This window comes from Physella acuta, unplaced genomic scaffold (assembly GCF_028476545.2).
Source record: "Physella acuta isolate Inbredline_101_S28 unplaced genomic scaffold, ASM2847654v3 ptg000464l, whole genome shotgun sequence".
Lineage (NCBI taxonomy): Eukaryota > Metazoa > Mollusca > Gastropoda > Physidae > Physella > Physella acuta.
The window spans coordinates 922,881-948,243 of record NW_026731983.1 but is presented as its reverse complement, the minus strand read 5'-3'; the positions used below and the strand labels follow the sequence as shown (position 1 = coordinate 948,243).

The 25,363-nt window shown below is 36.6% G+C and overlaps 2 protein-coding genes across 3 annotated transcripts; both read right to left on the bottom strand.

Annotated features, from left to right (window-relative positions):
• Positions 1-409: 409 nt before the first annotated feature.
• On the bottom strand, positions 410-3,013 carry LOC131943671 (uncharacterized). Its single transcript, XM_059303883.1, has 4 exons — positions 2,689-3,013; positions 2,207-2,405; positions 1,291-1,437; positions 410-832 (listed from the first exon to the last, which is right to left on the bottom strand). Exons 2-4 carry the CDS (start codon positions 2,400-2,402, stop codon positions 645-647), a joined length of 531 nt encoding a protein of 176 aa, XP_059159866.1. The 5' UTR covers positions 2,403-2,405; positions 2,689-3,013; the 3' UTR covers positions 410-644.
• A 5,519-nt stretch (positions 3,014-8,532) lies between these two features.
• On the bottom strand, positions 8,533-19,462 carry LOC131943672 (uncharacterized). Of its 2 annotated transcripts, XM_059303884.1 has the most exons (5): positions 19,404-19,462; positions 17,925-18,042; positions 9,897-10,082; positions 9,320-9,466; positions 8,536-9,077 (listed from the first exon to the last, which is right to left on the bottom strand). In XM_059303884.1, exons 3-5 carry the CDS (start codon positions 10,072-10,074, stop codon positions 8,887-8,889), a joined length of 516 nt encoding a protein of 171 aa, XP_059159867.1. In that variant the 5' UTR covers positions 10,075-10,082; positions 17,925-18,042; positions 19,404-19,462; the 3' UTR covers positions 8,536-8,886. The 2 variants fall into 2 exon arrangements, with proteins under 2 accessions (XP_059159868.1, XP_059159867.1); XM_059303885.1 differs by lacking the exon at positions 19,404-19,462 and having other exon boundaries at positions 8,533-9,077; positions 9,897-10,116; positions 17,925-18,082.
• Between the last annotated feature and the right edge of the window lie 5,901 nt (positions 19,463-25,363).

Here is a 25,363-nt window from a genome sequence, read left to right as displayed (position 1 = left end):
ATGAGATCACTTTACTACTTCACATTTCTAACTTCATTATATTATGTTATGGTGATCGTTTTATATTTTACTAGAACAAATAAAAAACGCCTTCACTAAATCATGTGCTTGTTGTATATAATCAGACACCATGGTGTTTGCTGTCAAATATAAAACATCATTGTTTTTTTTCCAGATGTAACTAATTGGACACCATTATGTAATCAATAATAAACAGATTTTTTTTCATTAATCCCATACCAATTGGGTTTATTTCCACTTATCAGACTAGCTGATGTTCTTTCTAATATTAGGTATTCACCATTTATTACATAATATGTGTATGGCCCCACACAATAAATCACCATTAACACATGGTGCGGCTCATATTGATTATATTTAAAAAAAATAACACCATTTTATTGCAAGTAGTATTTAACATCTTTATTTAAAACAATTATGCGTCTTTTATTTTGCAATAAAACTAAATGTAACTATACATGTTTCATCATTTATTAAAAGCAAAAATATAGCAGAAATATAAATACAAAATATCGAAGACAGTATTTATATGACGTAGCTACGATGTATATAGAATTATAATAAATCAAATCATAGACTAATGCACGTAGCTACATTACCATAATATGCAATATCCCATATGGCTAATATGATTCAATGGGCCGATATGCCCAACGGTAGTGTCCCAAAGAGAAACGAAGTAGCCACAGGCTACCTTTAAGCAACAGAACACCCCCAGATAAACTGAGGTAGAACGAGGTGCCATAGTTGGTAAAGTATGTATCAAACACATGTGTCGCCCACACACTGACACACACAGCGATGAACACGCCTGAAAAAACAACACATGTCTCTTTGATTGTATGTGTCCCCCACATAAAGTTGCACTATTGAGTAAAAAACAAAATCTCTTTTTTTTTTTACGCGGAATAGTTTTCATTTAGCTTTTACGATAAAAATCAAATCACCAAGTGAACTTAAGAAAAAATATCTATAAGTGTGTAATTTAATGTTTAAATGTTTATTTCAAAAACAACCGAGTAAGAAAAATAGACTAAAATAATCTATAATAGTAATTATGCTTAAAATAGATTTTAGGTTTGATTTCTATTTTATAAATGACCTGGAAGATCTAAATGACTATGATATGAACATAATAAATGATGTGATTTTATCGTGAAATAGATGTTTCTAAGTTGTAAATAAAAACAGTATCTAACACCAACAAGAAATCATGTGTCCATTTTATAGAATACGTCTTTTAAAATTCAAATACCAACGGGTACTTACAAGACAAGACTCCAATAGCTGACGATATCAAGGAGTAGATGGGTTGCTCCTTGAACGCGTAGACAAACATCATGACCATAGCAGTGATGCCTAATATGATTCCTATCACTGCCGCAGCTCGACAGACATGGTAGCTGAATGTTAGGACTGTCATATAATGTATGTGAGAACATTTTAACTGAAGATATGTGAGAAAACATGTATGTAGGCCTACACATTTGGTAGGTAGGTTAACATTGTATTATGATTATGTTAAATAGTTTTCAATGTGATTGCTTATGTTTCCAACACGAATGTCATTATTTATAACCCCACATACTCAGTGTTTCCTCCAGACTTTTTTCTCCGATGGGGTGGGGGGTACACTTGAAATTTCCGGGTGGGGGGGAGGGGCGGTCAACATGTTCCAGGGTGGGGGTGGACACTGGTGAAAGTATATGTTCTCTATATACATTCCGTTTCGTTCGGGGTGGGGGTAGACTTTTTTCGGGGGTTGGGGGGGGGGGGGAGATGCCTGGAAGAAACTCTGCGCACACTGAAAGAGTTGGCCCAGGTGAGTTTAGAGACAGGTAACATGAGTGATTGGAATGTTCCAGGGTTTAGTACAGATGGGTTGACAAAGCTCTCGTCAGACTTATTCTTCAGAAAAGTTTAGCAACAGGTAAACTCTACTTCATTCTTTAATGTATAGAGAGCTATGGAATTTAATTTACGATCTATTAGATTGGCGTATTGTTTCTCGCATCACATACATTATTTATTACGGCTGTATCGCAAGTGTGACGCCTACATTACCCTGTCTTCTATACAAGCCATTGCAACACAACGTTACATGTAGGACACTGTATTAAGGTGAATATTTAAATACTTTTACATAGCAGATAGCATAGCCAAAACTGTGAAAACATTTACCTACCTGCACTGTCGATTGCTATCCTAAAGCAGCTCAAATTATCGCAGATTTGCCATAATCCAAAGTTTGTAGGGGATTCATCGAGATAGTTACTGAACCAGTAGGGCATGGCCTGACCGACTATGTGGAGGATTAATCCTAGAAACATGGCTATCCAACCAACCATTAACCTTCCGGTATTGTTAGCAACTTGTGGCATGGCCTGGAAACCAATGGAGTAGTAATGTTAAATACGTTAAATAACGACTGAATATCAGTTTAACCAATACAATCATTACGATTAAAATAGAGTTATCAACTTTTATGGTCAAAGAGTCCCTTTCCTAAAATTCCCCCCCCCCCTTCCTACCGCAACCTCTAAAAGTGTGGCAATATCTATTGACTGACCACTTAAAGACAGCAAGAACACAACAAATAATCTGAATTAATAGACACATAACTCACACACACGTTGTAAACAATACATTGAAATTGTGAAAACTTACTGTCTGGCTTCTTGAAATGGGCTGAGACTTGAAAGAGATAAGTTTAATGCATACGGCTTGCTACACTGCCAGTTATGTCGTCCACACGGGCGGTAAAACCAGTGTTATCAAACTGGTAGGAGGAAGTTATATGCTTAGGCTTGCGTGGAACACATCAATCGTTGAATGTAAATAGGTGTACCGACTGAATAAATATAATGTGAGAACGTGTGTTAGGGCTGTCATCTAATGTGGATAAAAGTTTTCTTTTTTTTTTGGCACTATTGAAAAAAAATTGTAATTATAATTGTTACATCACCTAACTTAAACAAACACAGTTGTATGAGTCAACCGTGGTACATTATTCTGAAACACAGAGAGCTTAGTCTTTATTTAACTGCTGCATAAGTCAACATCAGCAACACTTAACCCTAAACAGACTGAACACTCAAGGGACGTAACCACGATAAACATAATAAAATGAGACGAAACAACCACTTGCAAGACATAACGTAACAAAAAATGAATAGGTTATGTACCTGTAACCTACTTGATAATCGCCATATTATCGATTCTGCCAACATTTAGTTAAAAATAACAATAAAGAAATAATACAAAATTCTGTTTGGAAATTCCGTTAAAAATTATAAAAATGTGCATGCCTATAAATAGAAGCTACATATAGAAAACACACCGACAGGATGTAAGGTGGTTATAAGCTTATTGTGTATTTCTTCTGTCGTTTGCGTTAATAAAACTTTCAGAAAACAGTGGCACAACAAATTATCTAACAGAGACACAGAAATCTGAGCTCCCAAACGTGGTGTAAGCAGAGTGATAAAATGTTGATAACGACTGTCTGTTGTGTTGAATTTGCCTGAGACTTACAGATGGTCTTTGGAGTAATCAAGTCTCGCTACATCTGCTAGTGTTTTCATCCACTTGCAGACAGTGATGGCAGTGGTATGTACACTGGGAGGGGGAAGTGAAAGACTTAAGCTTATGTGTAGTTTATTCTTCATTGAATGGAAACAGGTAAAGCGACCACACCTGAACTAGGGTTAGATCCAGTGAGTCTTATGACACCCTTACGAAAAAAATTGCCATCCGGTGCTCGTGTACCCCCTCCCCCTTCCCTACCCCACTTTGACTTCTTTTTGAAGACAATATCCACACATATTGTGCACTGTTATCTTGAAATGTTTCCCAGTTCTCAATTGTTTTGCACAGTGTTCTATGTACATAAAAAATGTCACATTAAACTGAACACATCCTGGTTGACTATTGTATCGTGAAAGTCACCTACATTTATATCTGCACTGTTCAACACGAAAACACTTCAACAATAGGTTCAACGAAGCAAAACCTCGTACAGACTCATACTTTAATATCTCTTGATAAGTCTATGATCTATTGAGTTTTATGTGTAGGAACGGAGGTAAAGGTAACTTCAGTTAAAGGAACTTTAAATAAAATGATAGATAAACATCAATTACAATATTCATTAGCTTTCTAATTTAATATACCATAGATTTTGCTCTGTGGTCAATATAAGTCTGATCTATAATACACGCCGCTAGGTAGTGTGTCATTCCGTCAGTCATTGATATAGCAGCGTTTTCTTCGTCAATGTTGGAACAATGAGTCTTTTTCTCATAGAAACACCAGTTGCTGCCATCAATCACATCGGATCACTTAAGTACCATTTATTTGGGGAACAACGCGTAAAATAGAGATAAAAAACTGTCACACATTTTCTGTCTATTTCAAATAAAGTATTCTGGTCTTTAATGTACTGCAATGTTTCTTTTGGTTGACGGCAAATTTCGTGCATTCCTCTTCCATTCGTCAACCAAAGAGCATAAAGCAAATAGTATGCACATGCACTTTGATAAATTGTATAATTTGTTTCAATGTCGAATAATTGTCTGGTGTAGATTGACAGAAAGTAATTAACTCATTTGTATAACAGTTACATGAAAACGATAATACATTTTTTATGTATACCTTTTATGACAGGGGTTGTAATTTAACGGGAAACACATTTTTGCAATTTAAGTTTTTACTTATTTAGATCTCCCTCATTTTTATTCTTTTCCTACGCACTGAGTATTATGTTACGGGTCTTAATTGAAATAAATGAAAGGTAAAGAATATTTAGACTAGTTATTTATTTTTTCAAAATCCCACCGATTATTTTGTTAGTTGAAGGGAAAGTTTAATTAAATTTTATGAATAATATCATTCAGTTAAACAAATTGTTCATTGTTTACGTCAGCGAAGATAATTAAACAGGAAACAAACATGTTGTATAGTATATTTACCTTCACTTTTTAAATCTCGTTGCATTAATTAATGTTACGTTAAATTATTGAATTCCAGGAATAGACTAAAACTACTTTTTTATTGTAGTTAGTTGTGTTATCCAATAGAATAATATACATTTGTTTAAATAATTCCTGTCGATTTAGGTGTTAGCGTAAAGTGCGATTGTTAAATTAGACATAATAGACCATTATGATTCATGCAAACATCAGAGTTATAGTTTTGGTCTCTATATCAGCATGACAAACACATGATAGATACAGCAATTTGGATAATACAGTGATGTAAGAGACTTCGGTTATATTGTTATCGCTTTTAATAGCAGGGTTAAATATATCTAAATGCAATAGACACGGTATATATTACTACTTTACTATAATAATACGGTGTTATTTACAGATTTGGATCACGCAGTAAAGTGCATGTATTCGATATACGCGTGGAGCGTGTTGATGTGTGATTTATGTGTGTGTTGTGTGTTGCATTGAGAAGTAGTGTGTATGGTCTAAGTTGAATGATTGTATGAGGTTCTTGGGTTAGTGGGTGTCGTTATGCTTGCGGGTTAGGGTATGGGGTGGGGTAGTGTGGCCAAGAGAATGGGGTGCGGGGTGGTTAGGGGTTTAAGTTAGGTGTGTGGCGGGATTGTGTTGGCTTTTGTTCGTATTGCTGTTTATGTGTCGTGAGGTGTGGGTGTGAATTGGTTCGGGACGGGGTGGGTTTGGGTTGTATTTACTGCGTGTTGTTGTGTGATTTATGTGTAGAGTAGGCTGTTGTTATGTTGTGGGATGTATGTGTAGAGAAGCCTGTTGTTATGTTGTGGGATGTATGTGTAGAGAAGCCTGTTGTTATGTTGTGGGATGTATGTGTAGAGAAGCCTGTTGTTATGTTGTGGGATGTATGTGTAGAGAAGCCTGTTGTTATGTTGTGGGATGTATATGTAGAGTAGACTTGTTTGTTGTGAGATGTATTGTAGAGTCAGAGGCGTAGCGAGGGGGGGTGCGGGGGGTGCGGATCGCATCGGGTGACACCAGTTAGGGGGGGGGGGTGACACAAAGGCAAAAAATAACAAAATATATAGAGAAAAACTTGGGGGGGGGGGGTGCAAATCGAAACTTTTTTTCTCCGGGAAGGGTCGCTACGCCATTGCGGGGTGACACCATTAAGTGCAGCACCGGGTGATACCCGACCTTGCTACGCCACTGTGTAGAGTAGACTGTTGTTTGTTGCACAATGCATGTGTAAAGTAGAGTAGGATGTTGTGTGTTGCGAATGGAGATGAATAAATGATTGGTATGTAATATGAAATTAGTAGTTTAAAGTGTGGTTTGTGCTATATAAGGTAGCGTGATTTGCGATGTGGACTGTGTGGTTTATTGTACATTGTAATTTGTTATGTTTGTTTGTTGTATTTTTGCGGGGTGGGGCGTACGTTGTGTAGTTAGGTTGTAACGTTCGGAGCATGTCGTGAAGTTTTGACGGGGGTTTAGTGGGGTTTGATTTGTATGTTTTAATCTAAACCATGTGTTGTATTTTTTTTTGTGTTGTTTGGTGTATGATGGATTGTGTTTATGGTATAGGATGAGTTTGGATAGCGGGGTTAGTGGGGTGGAATAGGGTTGTGGTATGTGTTGCAATGGAATGTGTCGTGTTAATAATAATATTAGAGGGGGAATGTTGGGGGTGTGGAATGGGTAATGTGGGGTTGGGTTTGTGGTTTATGGTGTTGTACGGGTTGGGGTGCGTTTTTTATTATTTCTTATTGTTGTCTTCTACCCTTAATTTTTAAAATATCTGATTTGTAAAAGTAATATTCTTTGACGAAAATAAAATAAATAAGTTGTTTTAGATATTTCAAGCTCCAGCAAGCAAAAAAAGACGCTATAGGCAAATATCCGTGTGATTGGTAGATGTTTTACGAGGTGAGTGCTGGTATTTATTTATAAAAATGTAGCTAGTATAATGTTTTTAGTGAAGTAATAATTCATGGCGAGGCTATAGTAATTTTGCAGAATGTTAAGTTTATAAAATATCAATAATATGATTTGAAACTTTGTATGTGTTGTTTGGCGGATTGATTTGAATAAATATCTTTATGTCATGGCATGGGATATATTAATAATACCGTTTTAAAAAACTGAAATGCAGATTTGCTTTATAACTGATTGTAAGGAAACGGTGTAGCTATTGTACTGACTTATTGTATCCGTGGTTTTTTTTTGTTTGTCCTAAATCAATTATTTACTTATTCAACTATCGATTCCTCATTTAACACACTTCTAAACGTGTTTATTTAATTACATTTATAGATTTTGTGTGTGTTAGTTTATAAGAATGCGCATTAACATTTTAAATATCATTACATTTTTAAATAATAATCATTAAAAAAGTTTTAAAAAACCCACGTTTTCTGATTGAACTAAAAAGTAGAAAATAAATACTATACATCACAATAATGCAAGCGATCACTCTACTATAAGCGATGAAAAACGTGGGGCGCCGAAGTAAAAGTTATATTACTATTGATTAGATAATACTATTGACTTTTATTAGGGAGCTTGTAGAGAGTCAACAGTATTAGAAACTGTAAGAAAATCACGGCGCCCCACGTTTTTCATCGCTTATAGAAGAGTGATCGCTTGCATTATTGTGATGTATAGTATTTATTTTCTACTTTTTAGTTCAATCAGAAAACGTGGGTTTTTTTAAACTTTTTTAATGATTATTATTTTCTACTTTTTAGTCTTTGTCTGTTTGTTTGCATTGAAATCTTGCTATCGATTTTATCTTTTCACTTTTTTTTTGGGTAAACGAAGACAACTCGTAAAAAGACAACTCGTAAAAAACGAGAGACCCTTTCTTCTTCGGTCTCAATCGCAAGTGAATGATTGTCAGAGGTTAGTTGATAGCGGATAGGACGAGGGCTGGTTACTGACTAGAACACATAGATTTGAACCCGTGTCGAGTGGGATAGCAATCGTGTGCCCAACCACTCGACCATATCGTCTCCCCCAAACTGGCCACCAGTGGTAATAGTTACCTCCTGTAAGTTTAAAGTCGGTTCAAACTAAATTATCTGCCCCTAAGCCTGTCGCGACGTGGGATCGTTCGCGTCACTGCGCGCGGCAAGAGAGAGGCGAGCTACGCGTCGCTCGTTTTTTTTCTAATGGCTCGCAGAGGAGAATTATATATATAGATTATATAGCGGTCTAAAATGCTCAATAAAATGTTTCCATTGATCAATTTAGTAATAATAACAATTGAATATTCTATGGTCATCCAAAAGAAAGCTTCACTGAAAATTTCAGCGCGCTAGCTAACTGATAAGTGCCAGAAATTTCGATCGCAAGATTTGATTGGAAAAACAAACAGAGAAAGCAAGTTAAAGAAAACGTGGGAAAAAATAACCAAAAACTACCCGAGAAGGGTGTGGTGTGTTGGGGCGGGGGGATTAGATTAACTCGTTCTAGAAAAACAAGTGTGTTCATTTTGTTTTTATTAAAACAAAATATAAAAATAGAAGAAACAGACTTTCTAAAAAAATAAACTTTATATTCAGAAAACGATTTATTAGCTAATTTAAATGAAGGTAAATATGATTGAACTTATTGGGCTCATGATAGATAGGGACACACATCTTTCGCCCATGTAAACATGCCAAGCGACAGTTGCTTCATGGCATACCATAAATTACAACATCAGCCAAGCGTAACATGACAGAAAAAGCTAAAACCTAACATGAAAGAAACAGCTAAAACCTAACATGAAAGAAACAGCTAAAACCTAACATGAAAGAAACAGCTAAAACCTAACATGAAAGAAACAGCTAAAACCTAACATGAAAGAAACAGCTAAAACCTAACTAGTTAGAAATGTTAATCTCCTAACAAGACCCTACTAAGGAGAGACGATGGTCGCATAACCAAAGCGATGGTGTCTCCTGACCATCACGTAGCTGGCGATACTGCCTTTGATCGACAAAACCGACCCCACACAGCTAAGGATAAACGAGTAACCGAACACATTCACTGGATACATATCAACTGCATACACAAACCACACAATGGCGCATATAGCGATCAACACACCTGAAAAATATTGATGAAAAAAATAGTGTTAAGAAGGGAGGGTTATTTACATCGTTTTACTATATAACTTTTACTTATGTCGAATGAATTCACGATAAAAGTGTAATGATTTCTTTTATATACTTTAAGCTAATACTTAAAAATATGTTTTAATTTACTTCATCCACTAATTTTCTTCTAAATTTGTCTAGGCTTATCATATAACGAAATGGGCCTATAAAAATGTTGGAATGTCAATTCACCAGATGCAGCCCCCAAAGCTGCGGATATTTTGACGTAGATGAGCTTGACTTGAAACACGTAGAGAAATATCGTGAGAACCGCTGCAGCTCCGGACAGAACTCCCATGATGGCGAAAGCTCTGCTGGCGTGGTAGAGGGGCGTCAGGACTGTGGTAACATTTATATTGGGACAGTTACAGTCTCTGTGTTGTGTTTGGTTTTAAATGCATACAGACTCGCTGTTTAAAGTGTATTACAATTCATTCAGATTAAATGAACTGTTTCGATTTTAATGTTCATCGCTTAATTTAGAATGTTACATTGTATACATTTTGTTTTCTTATGTTTATATGTACTATATTTGTATAGTATATTTAATTTCAAAACTGTAGCAACACCCTGGAATTTACATTACAGATAATTAGTGTGCACGTTTCTACTACCTTATCTTATAATATAAATTTTTATAATATTAAACGTTAATTGGCCATGGGCAATAAATTTGTCTAGGACAAATTCCCGTGCAAAAGGTGTTCTAGCAAGTCTCTTACTAAACGTACGGCATCCATATTCATTTAAGTATAAAACTTTTACTTACTTGGGCTGTTCATTTGTATTTTATTACACCCAAACGTATTGCAGACTTCCCACAAGCCCAAGTTGACAGACGAGTCATCATAAACGAAACTATCCCAATATGGCGTAGCTTGACCAACAGTGTGCAGGAGTAGGCCTATAGCTATAATACCTGGTCCAATCAACAGCTTTTGGTCCATGGCTGGTTCTTGTGATAGTGTTAATGGGAAAATATGTAGATGCTTTAAACATAAACAAATATGCTTTAACTGTGGGAAAAATATTTATATGCTATAAACATAAACAAATACTGTGTGAAAAATATCTGTATGCTATAAACATGTATTCTTTAACTGTTGGAAAAATAATTTGTATGCTATATAAATAAACATATATTCTTTAACTGTGTGCAAAAATATCTGTATGCTATAAAAATGCATGCTGTAACTGTGGAAAAAATTATTTGTCTGCTATAAACATTCTTTAACTCAATCGTTTGTTTCTTTTGTCCTATTTAGTGCACAGCTAACTAGCTTAACATTGATCTTTCTGGGGTTTTTTTCTTCTCATGCCCTTGTAAATATATTTTGTTTTATCTATCTCAAGATGAATCAGAGAATATGAAAGTATTACTTCAAAACCAGATTTTTAAAAATATTAATACTAATTTATAAATTATACATATAATCTGATCTTACTTTAAACATAATCTAAACGTCAACCCCAACTATAAACATAAAACAACACTAATCGATACAGTAATCTCTAACATTTAATATCACCGTCCCAATAAGTAAAATACACCGACACCAATAGCCGCTCAAACTCTATGACTGTATACCAAGTGTAAACAAGAATTAGGATATTTACAAAGTGCACATCCGATATTTCTATGTTAAACTTTCACGAAACTGATATAGCTTTGTTGTAATCGCCTATTTTTAAAAACACTGTACGCTTAGCATCCTTTTCGCCATTACAGTCTCGAACATGCTCACCCGACATATTAAAGAAAAGTTTAGTTCACAGATATGTGACCTACTTAGGTCTACTAATGTTTTATTTTGACATTGTCATGATACCATATATGGTCGATGGTGCAACAACCGGGTTTTTTCCACTGTCTTACTTAGAGTGTCTAAGACTCAGAAATTTTCCATCAAGATCTGATTGATTGATTCAGACCAGATGACCACCCCAACCAATGGCCACATGAGGTGAGGGTAACCTCCCCTGTTGCCTAAGTCTATAACTAGATCGCCCACAGGCAGCACGAGGCAGTCCGTTCTGACCAGGCAGTCCACCTTGACCAGGCCGTCCATTTTGTCCGGCAATCCATTCTGACCATTTGAACGTGAGAGAACTTAAGTCCTGAGTGTGCTATGCATTCTTAAGTTGTTTAGGTATTCTAGTATTATATTACTTGCGGCCAAGTGATTCTTGATGCTATAGCAGTGTTATGTGACCTGTGGCTATTTTTATACAGTGTTAGAATCTGTGATAGTATTTTTTCTTACGCTTTGTAAGTTGGGTTTTGTTATTTTCTAAACTAAATATTTTATCTTGATTAACCTTGTGATCTGCCACAACTGTGTTCGCTTATTAAAGGTTGTATGCAGATTGAATGAGTTGTTAACTTCAATAGTTTCACTAGTTTTCCCTAGACATCGAAATCGAGCCCTAGTGTGTTGTTGAGTTAGTGTTCATTCATTTAGGCTTTAAGTCATTTGCATATAACCCCAAGAAAGAATCCGGGGGCGTTCACCACCTATCTGGCTGGTAGATAGGTGTCCGTTACAAAGTGGGGGCCCGTACGGGATTTAATCTGTCGTTCCAGTTGTTGGTTGTATCAGTTAAACACTAAGTTTAGTTTGATTTAGTTGTTTTTCTATCCAGTGGAGCCGTGTTATTAAAACGCGCGCAAGGCTAGAGTTATCTAGGTCAAAAGCCAGACGTGTCACGTCCTAGATTGAAGAGGTCAAGTTCATGACGCAGCGTTGGGCCGTGTTAATTTAGAGAATCTAGGCTTGTTGTGATTTTGAAGTTAGTGTTATGGAATCTTTTTTGTCTAATCCCACCGTTGAGGAGGTAGAGAAGTTGAGTAGGAAAGTTTTGATTAGTGTTGTTAAGGAATTGAAATTGGATTATTCTGTTACGCAGAAATCAGAGGTGTTGAGAGATAAAATTGTTGTTCATTTTATTAATGAAGGTGTATTTGATGAAAGTTTGTTGGCTGGGGTGATACTCCGGGAGGAGAAACCTCTAGAGGAGGTAGAATTAGAAACTAGAATTGCTTTAGAGAAGGAGAAAGTTACTTTAGAGAAGGAGAAAGTTGCTTTAGAGAAGGCTTTAAAAGAACAGGAGTTAGAGGCTAAAATTGCTTTAGATAAGAGGAGGTTGGAATTAGAATTTGGTAAAGTTAGTGGAGATGTCACTTCTCTGGTAGATCCAAAAAAGTTGTCGGTGGGGCAAGTGATTGCCAAATTTGGGAAATTAGTTCCTAAATTTGATGAAACAGATTTGGTCGTTTTCTTTAACTCATTTGAGAGTTTAGCGAAGACATGTGAATGGCCCGAAACTTCCATTACTGCTTTATTGAGCACGGTCCTTACAGGGAAAGCTGCAAAAACATACCAGGCACTCTCTCACGACGTTCAAAATAACTATAGTTTGGTCAAGACTGCCATTTTGAAGGCCTACGAACTGACGCCCGAGGCCTATCGGATAAAATTCCGAGCACTCCGCAAGTTACCCACTCAATCATATGTGGAATTTCTCTTTGAAAAAGAGAAAATTTTCTCAAGGTGGCTACACTCTGAGGAAGTTTCTGAGTTTGAGAGGCTCAGATCACTTATCCTAAGGGAAGAATTCCTAAAGTCCCTGCCTGAAGACATACGACTACACATACTGGATAACAAGATAATTGACATCCAGAAGGCTGCTGAGTCGGCTGACACATATATGTTGGTGCATAAGAAACCACCAGTGTCAGGAAACCGCCTCAACCCCGTGCTTCCCCTTTTTGGCAGCAATTGTCCTGTTGGCCAACACTTGAAGGCATTACAGTCCAGAGAGAAACCAAGATCAACTCTCAATCGTCGAGCAGTATGCCAGTTCGGCAAAAGACCTGGTCACCATGTCAAGGACTGCTACAAACGTCTTCAATTTAACAGAGAGGCGGTGCGTACTTCTGCGCACTATGCTCTATCACCTCAAGCTGCCGGTTCAAATATGAACTCTAGAATTCTGAGGGACGCTAACCCTAAGTGTCCGCAAGAAGTCAGTCAAGTCTCCACACATTATGTGCAGTCACATTTTGACTGTTCACGCCACCATCCAGTTTCTTCCGAGTCTACCGATCTCGAGGGATCGAGAAAGGTTGACTTTTCATCTTTCATTACAGAGGCCGTCATTAGCAAACCAGGTGATCCGTTGTCTCAGCGGAATATCACCGTCCTAAGAGACACAGGAGCGTCACAGTCACTTCTTTTGAAAAGTTCAATGGACATTACACCGGAGACGAACACCGGAAATGTTTCCATTATCCAGGGAGTGGGGACAAAATCTACTGTAGTCCCTCTACACAAGTTTTCCCTGAAACATCATCTCGTCGAAGGCGAAGTCATTTTAGGTGTGATAGATAGTATTCCTGTCCCAGGAGTACACCTACTTCTTGGGAATGACCTCGCAGGAAGCAAAGTATACCCCTGTACGGTTCAAAACCCTTTGTCAACAGTTCCAGATAATGATAATGAACTGTATCCTGCATGTGTGGTGACAAGAAGCCAGACCAAACAATTGGCTGACACAACGTCTGAACCACACCTACCATCATCGTCAAGAAATTCGACTCCCGAACTGGAGTCTATGCTTCCAGAGAACACAAGCCTGGGCTTACCCCTGAGGATATCTCAGGAAGACATCATTAAAGCTCAACAAGTCGACGCGGAACTCAAAGCAATGGTCGAAAAATCTCTCTCATCTGACGATGGGGAATATTTCTCCGAGAACGGCCTCTTCTTTCGTCGCTCTGTACCAGTGGATGCCTCACCTGCCGAACCATGGTTGGGTAAAAACCAGCTGTGGGTCCCTCCACCTTATCGGCATGAAATACTGAAACTGGCACATGACCATCCAATGTCAGCGCACCCAGGAGTCACTAAAACGACGGCGAAGATCAAAGAACTGTTCTTTTGGCCCAAAATGAGAAATGATGTGTCGCGTTACTGCAAAATTTGCTCGAACTGTCAGTTGGCCGGAAAGCCAAACCAGAAAATTCCTAAGGCCCCTTTGAGTCCGATTCCTGTATTAGAAGAACCCTTTTCTAAAATCGTCATGGACTGTGTAGGTCCCTTGCCTAAAACCAAGGCGGGCAACGAGTACCTACTTACTTTTATGTGTTCAAGTACCCGTTTTCCCGAGGCGTTCCCCTTACGGAACATTAAGGCAAAGACTGTAGTCAGAGCCATGACCCGGTTCTTCACTACCTTTGGATTACCTAGAATCGTTCAAACAGATCAAGGCAGCAACTTCACCAGTCACAATTTTCAGGAAGCGCTAGCCAAGCTAGGCGTTACCCACATCACCAGCTCAGCCTACCACCCTCAGTCTCAAGGCGTACTTGAGAGGTTCCACCAGACCCTAAAATCCATGCTAAGAACATTCGCTAAAAGTAACACCCAATGGGATGAGACTGTTCCATGGATTATTTTCGCCGCGAGAGACTGTGTCCAGGAAGCTTTAGGTTACTCTCCTTTTCAGCTTGTGTTTGGACATTCTGTCCGTGGTCCCCTGAAGCTGATCCACGAGCGTTGGACAGGTACCAGTGATCATCCAGTGGAAAACTTTGACGATTTTCACGTTCGACTGAAAGCCGTGTGCGAAATGGCTCACAAGAACTTAAGAAAGCCCCAGTGAGAATGAAAGGACTGTATGATAAGAGTTCTCGTAAACGAACATTCAATCCAGGCGAGAAAGTTCTTGTGCTAGTGCCTAATCTGAACAATGCGTTATCCTTAAGATATTGTGGACCCTTTACTGTGCATTCAAAATTAAGTGATTTGAACTATGTTGTCAATACGCCAGACAGAAGAAAGAAACAGACAGTGTATCATGTTAACTCACTGAAAAAGTATTGTGATAATTGTAACAATTTTCAATCCACCGCTAAAATTACTTTACCTGTATGTTCAAATGTTTCTGATGATGTGATACATGATAAATTGAAACCCCCAAAATTGGTAAACTCTTCCTTTTTAGATCATCTAAATGACATCCTTATGCATTTGTCCACAGAGGAAAGCCATAGATTGTCTCAGTTATTTGAGACATTTCCCTCTATTTTTGGGGATGTCCCCAAAGAAGCGAAGGTTCCACCTCATGATGTAGACGTAGGTGATGCAAAACCCATCAAACAACACCCCTATAGAGTTAACCCGGAAAAAGCTGTTTTGATAAAAGATGAAATTGATTATATGCTCAAGAATGATATCATTGAACCCAGTTTCAGCAACTGGAGTTCCCCATGTCTTCTAGTCCCGAAAGACGGTGGATCTTTCAGGTTTGTGACCGACTTTAGGAAGGTAAATGCGCTCACCAAAGCTGATTCCTATCCATTACCTCGAATAGAAGACGTTATTGATAAAGTTGGTCAAGCTAAGATAATTTCCAAAATTGATTTACTTTCAGGATACTGGCAAATCCCCTTATCTGACCGTGCAAAAGAAATATCTGCTTTTGTAACCCCTAATGGTTTTTATAGATACAAACGTATGCCCTTTGGTATGCGAAATGCTGGTCAAACTTTCCAGCGGGTCATTAACTCTGTCATTGCTGACATAGACCAATGTGAGGCCTACATAGATGATATAGTTGTATTTTCTAATACTTTTGAAGAACATATTGTTCAGTTGGCTAACCTTTTTAGAAAATTGTCTGAAGTTAATTTTACTGTAAACCTGCATAAAAGTGATTTCTGTAAAGGTTCAATTACCTATTTGGGTTATCAAGTGGGAACGAACCAAGTTAGGCCCATTGAAGCTAAAGTAGATGCTATTGTAAAGTTACCTCCTCCCAAAAATTGTAAAGAAATCAAAAAGTTCCTTGGGATGGCTGGTTACTATAGGCGGTTCTGTCAAAACTTTTCAGCTGTTGCTGAACCTCTTACTGCATTATTGAAAAAGGGTGTTGAGTTTGAATGGTCAACTAAATGTCATGAAGCTTTTTTAACCATTAAGTCATTTTTATCTAATGCTCCTGTTATGGCTGCACCAGATTTCAGCAAGCCCTTTAAACTTGCCATTGATGCTAGCAACTTAGCCATTGGCTCAGTCTTATTTCAAGAAGACAACATGGGGATTGACCATCCAATTGCTTTTTTTCCAGGAAGTTAAATGAGAATCAAAAGAATTACTCTACTATTGAAAAGGAAGCTTTAGCTTTGGTTTTGTCCTTACAACATTTTGAAGTCTATGTCACTTCTTCAACCAATCCAGTCAGAGTGTTTTCTGACCATGATCCCCTGAAATTTACCTCTAAGTTAGGACAAAAGAATCATAGAATATTGAGATGGTGTTTATATTTCCAAAATTTTAATCTGGAAATTTCCCACATTAAGGGTATTGATAATGTTGTGGCTGATTGTTTGTCAAGGATGTAAAATCTTATTACACACATTGATCATGTGACATGTTTTGTGGTTCATTAGGACCATACACAAGTGTTTTGTTTAGGTGACACTCACATGAATGTGAGTGGTATGAGTTTTGAATTTTTTTCAAAATGACAATCATGTTGAATATTTTGTTTATTTTCAGGTGAACCTTAATTAAAGGTGGTTTTTGATTATATGTAATCTTTTATGATAATATGTCTCATATGACTCAGTTGATATTGTAGCTAGTCATTGAAATAAAGGTTTTACCCTGTCGGGTTTACCACTCTTAATATCCACATGGAAATATTGTAATACCCCTTTCTGAGGGATTTGGATGTATTATTATTTTTTGAAGGGTTACTCCCCTTTCACAAATTGTAAAAGTTTGAGTTACTTCCCTTTTGTTTCCGGGTTTTTTTTTCATCTGGTATTAAGATTTTGATTGGCTACATTTGTAAAGCATTTTTTTATTTCATTGCCAGATTGGTTCCTTATGTATGTTTTTGTGGAACCTATCTGTCACTTCCAAAAAGGGAGGGGATTTGACCTACTTAGGTCTACTAATGTTTTATTTTGACATTGTCATGATACCATATATGGTCGATGGTGCAACAACCGGGTTTTTTCCACTGTCTTACTTAGAGTGTCTAAGACTCAGAAATTTTCCATCAAGATCTGATTGATTGATTCAGACCAGATGACCACCCCAACCAATGGCCACATGAGGTGAGGGTAACCTCCCCTGTTGCCTAAGTCTATAACTAGATCGCCCACAGGCAGCACGAGGCAGTCCGTTCTGACCAGGCAGTCCACCTTGACCAGGCCGTCCATTTTGTCCGGCAATCCATTCTGACCATTTGAACGTGAGAGAACTTAAGTCCTGAGTGTGCTATGCATTCTTAAGTTGTTTAGGTATTCTAGTATTATATTACTTGCGGCCAAGTAATTCTTGATGCTATAGCAGTGTTATGTGACCTGTGGCTATTTTTATACAGTGTTAGAATCTGTGATAGTATTTTTTCTTACGCTTTGTAAGTTGGGTTTTGTTATTTTCTAAACTAAATATTTTATCTTGTTTAACCTTGTGATCTGCCACAACTGTGTTCGCTTATTAAAGGTTGTATGCAGATTGAATGAGTTGTTAACTTCAATAGTTTCACTAGTTTTCCCTAGACATCGAAATCGAGCCCTAGTGTGTTGTTGAGTTAGTGTTCATTCATTTAGGCTTTAAGTCATTTGCATATAACCCCAAGAAAGAATCCGGGGGCGTTCACCATCTATCTGGCTGGTAGATAGGTGTCCGTTACAGATAAATAAAATAGTTTGTAAAAAAAAAGTAGATTATAATAACAGTTTAGTTATGTATTTAAAAAAAAAACAGTTGTATTAACTTACTTTTTAGTTACTTGAAAGTTGTCGATAGAAATATTGGCAAACTTTTCAGCACTTGTTGCTTTCTGCGTTTAACATGTCGCAGACACAAACAACATTTGCTAACACGTCCTGGTTACGCCTAGAGGGGATGGAATGGTGGCTTAGATTACGTACTGTAAGACTCTTTGAAACACATCCGTTTATCGTAAAATATGTACCAATTGTACCGGCATATAAGAGGATCGGGCGTACCAAACGATCGTAAATTGTATATTTAAAATACAGTCTTGGAAATTCTAGCCCTATTCTATATGACATGCAAGACGAAACTGACAGACAATTAAATTAGTCTGAAACATAACCTTAAAACATAAAACAAAATATGCTCCTATCATAACATTAACTAAAACCTATAATCACGTCCTCACAAATAGACGGAAAACACAAGCATCCACCTTCACACTAATAATAACCAAATAATTACTAGGTCTATGTGTTAATTATAAGGAACATTTGTGTTTGTTTTGTATAAATGTATTTTTGTTTTTTAAACAAGTTGTTCTGATTTTGTATATATATATATATATGTATATATATATATATATATATATATATATATATATATATATATATATATATATATATATATATATATATATATTCTCCATGTTAAAAAAAGTAACCATATTTTTTAACAACACAAATACAGCAACGCTATTCGACAATGTTATATTCATATATTTTTTTTTTTATTAATAGAGCTAACATTTTATTTTTAGATATCTGCAAGAGATCTGGAGAATCCAAATGGTTGAATGCCCTTACATCAACGGGCATGGGCAACCTATACAAAATGAATGCGTATGTATGCGGAGGCGTAGCTTGGATTTGGGGAGGCGGGATGCCGCACGGGCGCCGGTCCTTGGTAGGCGTCAAAAGGGGTGGGCAAAAAATGTAAAAGCTGATTTTATGCTGAAGTTTTGAATTATAAGTAGTCTAAATTACGAAGTTTAATGGCTGCAAGCTTTATATACTGATTTAACTGTTTCTACCTGCAGGGTGGCGTGCATTTTCGCCAAGTAAAGTAGCAAGGATTTACACTGGATTGGTGAGTAGATAACCTTTATCACTTAGAAAAGAGACTAATTATTATTGTTCTAAAGCGTATTGTTCGATTGTGTAACATTTTTAAAAAAAATGTTAATTACGTTAAAACCAGCTCTACCAACTTTGTCCAAGATGGTATAGAGGTGGGGCGGGGGTGGGCGCATTCACCAAACCCTTTTTAAAAGTTGTATCGTCCACACTGACAACATCTGATCTTGAATCAATCATTTGAGTCAGGTGTGTGCCTTGACCTCCGCTGAAGCCCTGAGATCAAACCCAGGTTAAGAACAACTACTGTATAAACTCTAAGTTACATACATGTTATGATGCTAAATAAAATCAAGATGAAATTTTAGTATTTATAAAAAATGCAAATAAACAGTGGCGACTTACTGTTTGATGCACCTCTGACGTTAGAGCTATTGACACACGTTTCAGCAGTTGTGCTTGTCGTTCCGCTTGAAGAGTTTGACACCACCACAGTAGATGTAGACTCTTGGTTAAAGTGGACTAGAGTTCTTGGAACACACGTAATATAACTCATATAACAGGGAAGTAACATGGTCGAACATATAAACAAAGAAAGATGAAGTAGATTTTAAGGTTACCTTAGGAACATGTCAATCCTTGCATAAAAAAATGGAATGAATTACCAATGGATACATTGATTTTGGTGGCTTATTTTGAAAAACTGTTGGCCAAAATGTAAAACTAAAATATCTAGATATGTTTTGAGTAACGCTAAAAGGGATCATAACTGTTATGGTTAAACCATGTAAGTGCATGTTTAAGTTTTCAGTTCGGCAAATTTTGATGTCAATTTTCTGTTGTCACAGTGATACTCTCATATTATTATCATTCAAGCGAGGTGTGAGCGACTTATCACGTGGTACACAATGCCATTTTAGGCTTCAATCTCAATATGTCTGTCCTGCGATAAGTCTCTCTACCCAAATCACGTGGCGTCTCTATCTCTTTATATATATTCACTAGCCATCGGTACCCGTTGCACAAGCAATTCTGGTGACTTTCAGCTCTCTTCTCTTTACAAATAGGCTACCCGGTTTTTCTATTAGATATTTATCACCGGGGAGCGGCATTTAAAACTGTCCGGTGGAGGGTGTGGGGGATGTATGTGCGGGGGGGGGGGGGGGGGGCTAGCGGATACAGGTTTTTCTATATTTTTTATGAATTACTTTTTTCAATTTCCTTCATAGGTGAAAGGGAAGAAACGGTAGAGATGCCTGAAGAAAATATATATACCTACGGCAAGTGAGTAATGAAATTAATTGTAATTCAGCTTTTAAAAAATCATTATCTGAAACTTAGGAAAATAAACATTTTATTGATCAAAAGCATTAGAATGAAACATTGTTAATATTATAAAAAAGGGTTTTTGTTTTAAGTACTGTCTATGTTTATACTTGTTTAAAATAACATAGACTACCAATACCTATTAGAAAAATTAAAACAAAATTATATACAGCACTAGTCAAAACAATACCATATTAAATTTACTCGCTGATTAAGAGACTTAAAATTAAGAGACTTAAAAGATTTCATTAGTAGTTATGTTATTTTTGTCTTTTAAAAACACCTACTTCGGCTGAGCATGGGTCTGACCACACTATCCCTAATTTTGCTGAAAGGAAAGAAACAGGCGAACTCTACTTCACCTGCCGCGTGTCCCACCAAGTCCCGATAAGCAACTGTATCATTCAGATATAAAAAAAAATAAAAAATTAAGATTGACTTGGTGTGTCCCGAACCGGTACCACCGCATGGTATCAAATGCTATTCAGGCACCTTAGGATTCAAGAAGAATAAAAGAGGTACTTACGAAACTTAACTTATGCGAATGGGCCTTATTATTTCAAAATAAATTGTATCCCAAATTAGCTAATTACATAATTAAACAACCAAAGATTTCTATAAAATAATTAAGGCCTCAAATAGTTTAGTATAGAAATGTATTATTGGAATAGATTCTAAATCTAGATAGGGTCTAGATCTAGATCTATCTAGAATCTAGTTTTTCCGTAGATCTTCTTCTTCTTCTTCGTTCTTAATTGTTAATAGTGTTGAAGGGGATCGAGATTTATCTGCCAGTGGGTTTGAACTCGAGACTTGTTCTCTAGATCTAGAATCTCTAGATCTAATCTAAATCTAGAATCCAAATGGATCAAGTAAATTTAATAAGTTTAGTCTGAGAAAATTGTATTGTATACATTTCATAGCGTACGTATATCTAAATCAACTTTGAATGAAATTGTTCATTTCATTACATTCTAAAATCGGAAGTGACGCCATTAGCTTTGTGTTCTTTCCTTAGTGTAAACATTTGGCATGTGACGTCATTGTTCATTTCGTTCTTGTCACAAAAATAAAGATTTTTTCCGGTTGCATAATTAAAATTGGTTTTCTACTTTCGAATATACCTTTATTTGTATTCTCTAAATAAAATATTGTTGATAACATATTATTTTCAACAAAAGCCCGTATCACGTTCTCCATATATCGCTGCAGATACTGATATCATAACCTGTGAAAATATTTCGAGGACAGAGAGAGAGAAGTGCGCACAAGGACTTTTATATATTAGGATGTTTTTTTTTCTTCATTTAGTTAATTTAACATGACAGAGTTCGAATTCCAAAAAAAAAAATACAGTATAAGTTGTGGATTTCTTATAATAAGTCAAAAACAATATAAATGTCAATTTTAAAATATTAGTTAAGTTGGCTTATAATAAGATTAAGTAACACCAATCATGTTTATTATTTTTTATATAATTCTAAAGGGTGTGCATACGGATAGTGAGTTATTTTAATAAAGGCCACCACAGTTAGATCCCCTTTATAATGCTTGACGAAATAGAAAACAAATAACCCATGTATAAAACTGTGTCTAAATACACTAGACACAAAAGATGGTGAATACATGTTTTATGCATCTTACAAGATGTTTGGTACTTTGTGTTTGTGTGTGTAGGTGTGTGTAGGTGTGTTTTGTTGACCTGTGTTGTGGAGCTGTGGTGTTAAGAATGTAAGACTCGAGTTTGGCGTGTTATTGTGCACAGTTACAGGCGCTAGTACCTACTAGTTCGTATTGCAGTTGTGCTTCATGTATGAATGGTAGAACTGCTCCTGATTTAATATACAGTTAAAGTTAGTCATCGTGCTTTATAATCAAATATCTCCTTGTGCTTTATAATCTATTCAATAATCATTGTATCTATGTCTATAATTATTGATTGTTTTTGAATAAATGGAGGTAAAAGAAATTACAGTTTGGCCAATCGTGCTTAAGCTTTGGGATTGTATACAAAACATGAATTACAATAAATTATTCATTAGTTTTCTAATTTAATAAACATTTAGCTGTTCATCTGTCCGTGGACAATATTACACAATGAAATTATCATCTGCTAAAAATAGTGGAGCATTTGGGTATTTATGTTAACAGTTTGTCTTTTCTTAATATGAAAGGGCATTGTAACGCTTACCTATCTATCAGCCAGATAGAAGGTGAACGTCCCCGGATTCTTTTTTCGGGGTTATATGCAAATGCCTTACGGCCTAAATGGATGAACACTAACACAACGACACACTAGGGCTCGAATTCGATGTCTAGGGAAAACTAGTGATACTATTGTAATTAACACTCATCCAATCTGCATACAACCTTTAATAAGCGAACACAGTTGTGGCAGAACACAAGGTTAAACTAGATAAAATATTTAATGTATAAAATATCAAAACCCAACTTACAAAATGTAGGAAAAAACACTATCACAGATTTCAACACTGCCTAATAATAGCCACAGGCCACACAACACTGCTATAGCTTCAAGAATTACTTGGCGACAAGTAATATTATACTAGAAGACTAAATCAACTTAAGAAAGCAAGGCACACACAGGACTTAAGTTCTCTCCCGTTCAAATGGTCAGAATCTATTGCCGGACAATATGGACGGCTTGGTCGTAATGGACCGTTTGATCCTGGTAGACTGCCTGATCAAGGTAAAACTGCCACGTGTGGCGAGTGTGCGGGGCAGTTAAAGACTTCTGCCACAGGGGAGGTCATCCTCAACTCATGTAGCCATTGGTTGGGAGGGTCATATGATCAGAATCATTCAATCAGATCTTAATGGAAAATTTCTACGTCTTAGACACCCTTGGTAAGACAGTGGAAAAACCCCAGGAGTTACACAATCATTCCATATAAGGTATTATACAATGTCAAAATAAAAATGGAACCTGACTCGACCTAAGTAGGTCACATCCCCTCCCTTTTTGGAAGTGACAGATAGGTTCCACAAAAGCATACATAAGGAACCAATCTGGCAATGAAATAAAAAAAATGTTTTACAAATGTAGGCAATCAAAATCTTAATACCAGATGAAAATATCCCTGAACATAAAAGGTAAGTAACTCAAACTTTTACAATTGGTGAAAGGGAAGTAACCCTTCAACAGGTAATTATACATCAAAATCCCTCAAAAAAGGGTATTACCATATTTCCATGTGGATATTAAAAGTGGTAAACCCGCCAGGGTAAGCCTTTATTTCAATGACTAGCTACAATATCAACTGAGTCATATGAGACATATTATTATAAAAGATTACATATAATCAAAAACCACCTTTAATTAAGGTTCACCTGAAAATAAACAAAATATTCAACAGGAATGGAATTTTGAAAAAATCAAAATCATACCACTCATTTCCATGTTAAAACACAACACTTGGGTATGGTCTTAATGAACCACAAAACATGTCACATAATCAATGTGTGTAATAAGATTTTACATCCTTGACAAACAATCAGCCACAACATTATCACTACCCTTAATGTGTGAAATTTCCAGATTAAAATTTTGGAAATATAAGCACCATCTCAATATTCTTTGATTTGTCTGTCCTAACTTAGAGGTAAATTTCAGGGGATCATGGTCAGAAAACACTCTGACTGGATTGGTTGAAGAAGAGACATAGACTTCAAAATGTTGTAATGACAAAACCAAAGCTAAAGCCTCCTTTTCAATAGTAGAATAATTCTTTTGGTTCTCATTTAACTTCCTGGAAAAAAAAGCAACGGGATGGTCAATTCCCATGTTGTCTTCTTGAAATAGGACTGAGCCAACGGCTAAGTTGCTAGCATCAATGGCAAGTTTAAAGGGCTTGCTGAAATCTGGCGTAGCCATAACAGGAGCATCAGATAAAAATGACTTAATGGTTAAAAAAGCTTCTCGACATTTATCTGACCATTCAAACTCAACACCCTTTTTCAATAATGCAGTAAGAGGTTCAGCAATAGCTGAAAAGTTTTGACAGAACCGCCTATAGTAACCAGCCATCCCAAGGAACTTTTTGATTTCTTTACACTTTTTGGGAGGAGGTAACCTTACAATAGCATCTACTTTAGCTTCAATGGGCCGAACTTGGTTCGTTCCCACTTGATAACCCAAATAGGTAATTGAACCTTTACAGAAATTACTTTTATGTAAGTTTACCGTAAAATTCACTTCAGACAATTTTCTAAAAAGGTTAGTCAACTGAACAATATGTTCTTCAAAAGTATTAGAAAATACAACTATATCCTCTATGTAGGCCTCACATTAGTCTATGTCAGCAATGACAGAGTTAATGACCCTCTGGAAAGTTTGACCAGCATTGCGCATACCAAAAGGCATACGTTTGTATCTATAAAAACCATTAGGGGTTACAAAAGAAGATATTTCTTTTGCTCGGTCAGATAAGGGGATTTGCCAGTATCCTGAAAGTAAATCAATTTTGGAAATTATCTTAGCCTGACCAACTTTATCAATAACGTCTTCTATTCGAGGTAAAGGATAGGAATCAGCTTTGGTGAGCGCATTGACCTTCCTAAAGTCGGTCACAAACCTGAAAGATCCACCGTCTTTCGGTACTAGGAGACATGGGGAACTCCAGCTGCTGAAACTGGGCTCAATGATATCATTCTTGAGCATATAATCAATTTCATCTTTTATCAAAGCAGCTTTTTCCGGATTAACTCTATAGGGGTGTTGTTTAATGGGTTTTGCGTCACCTACGTCTACATCATGAGGTAGAACCTTCGCTTCTTTGGGGACATCCCCAAAAATAGAGGGAAATGTCTCGAATAACTGAGACAATCTATGGCTTTCCTCTGTGGACAAATGCATAAGGTGGACATTCAAATTATCTAAAAAGGAAGAATTTACCAATTTTGGGGGTTTCAATTTATCATGTATCACATCATCAGAAACATTTGAACATACAGGTAAAGTAATTTTAGCTGTGGAATGAAAATTGTTACAATTATCATAATACTTTTTCAGTGAGTTA

Coding starts and splice junctions, on each gene's coding strand:
- LOC131943672 (XM_059303884.1), bottom strand. CDS start 10,074: ATGGACCAAAAGCTGTTGATTGGACCAGGTATTATAGCTATAGGCCTA. Junction 9,467..9,896: donor AATACAAATGAACAGCCCAA/GTAAGTAAAAGT, acceptor ATGTTACCACAG/TCCTGACGCCCCTCTACCAC. Junction 9,078..9,319: donor AGCTTTGGGGGCTGCATCTG/GTGAATTGACAT, acceptor AATATTTTTCAG/GTGTGTTGATCGCTATATGC.
- LOC131943671 (XM_059303883.1), bottom strand. CDS start 2,402: ATGCCACAAGTTGCTAACAATACCGGAAGGTTAATGGTTGGTTGGATA. Junction 1,438..2,206: donor GATAGCAATCGACAGTGCAG/GTAGGTAAATGT, acceptor ATTATATGACAG/TCCTAACATTCAGCTACCAT. Junction 833..1,290: donor AGCTATTGGAGTCTTGTCTT/GTAAGTACCCGT, acceptor TTGTTTTTTCAG/GCGTGTTCATCGCTGTGTGT.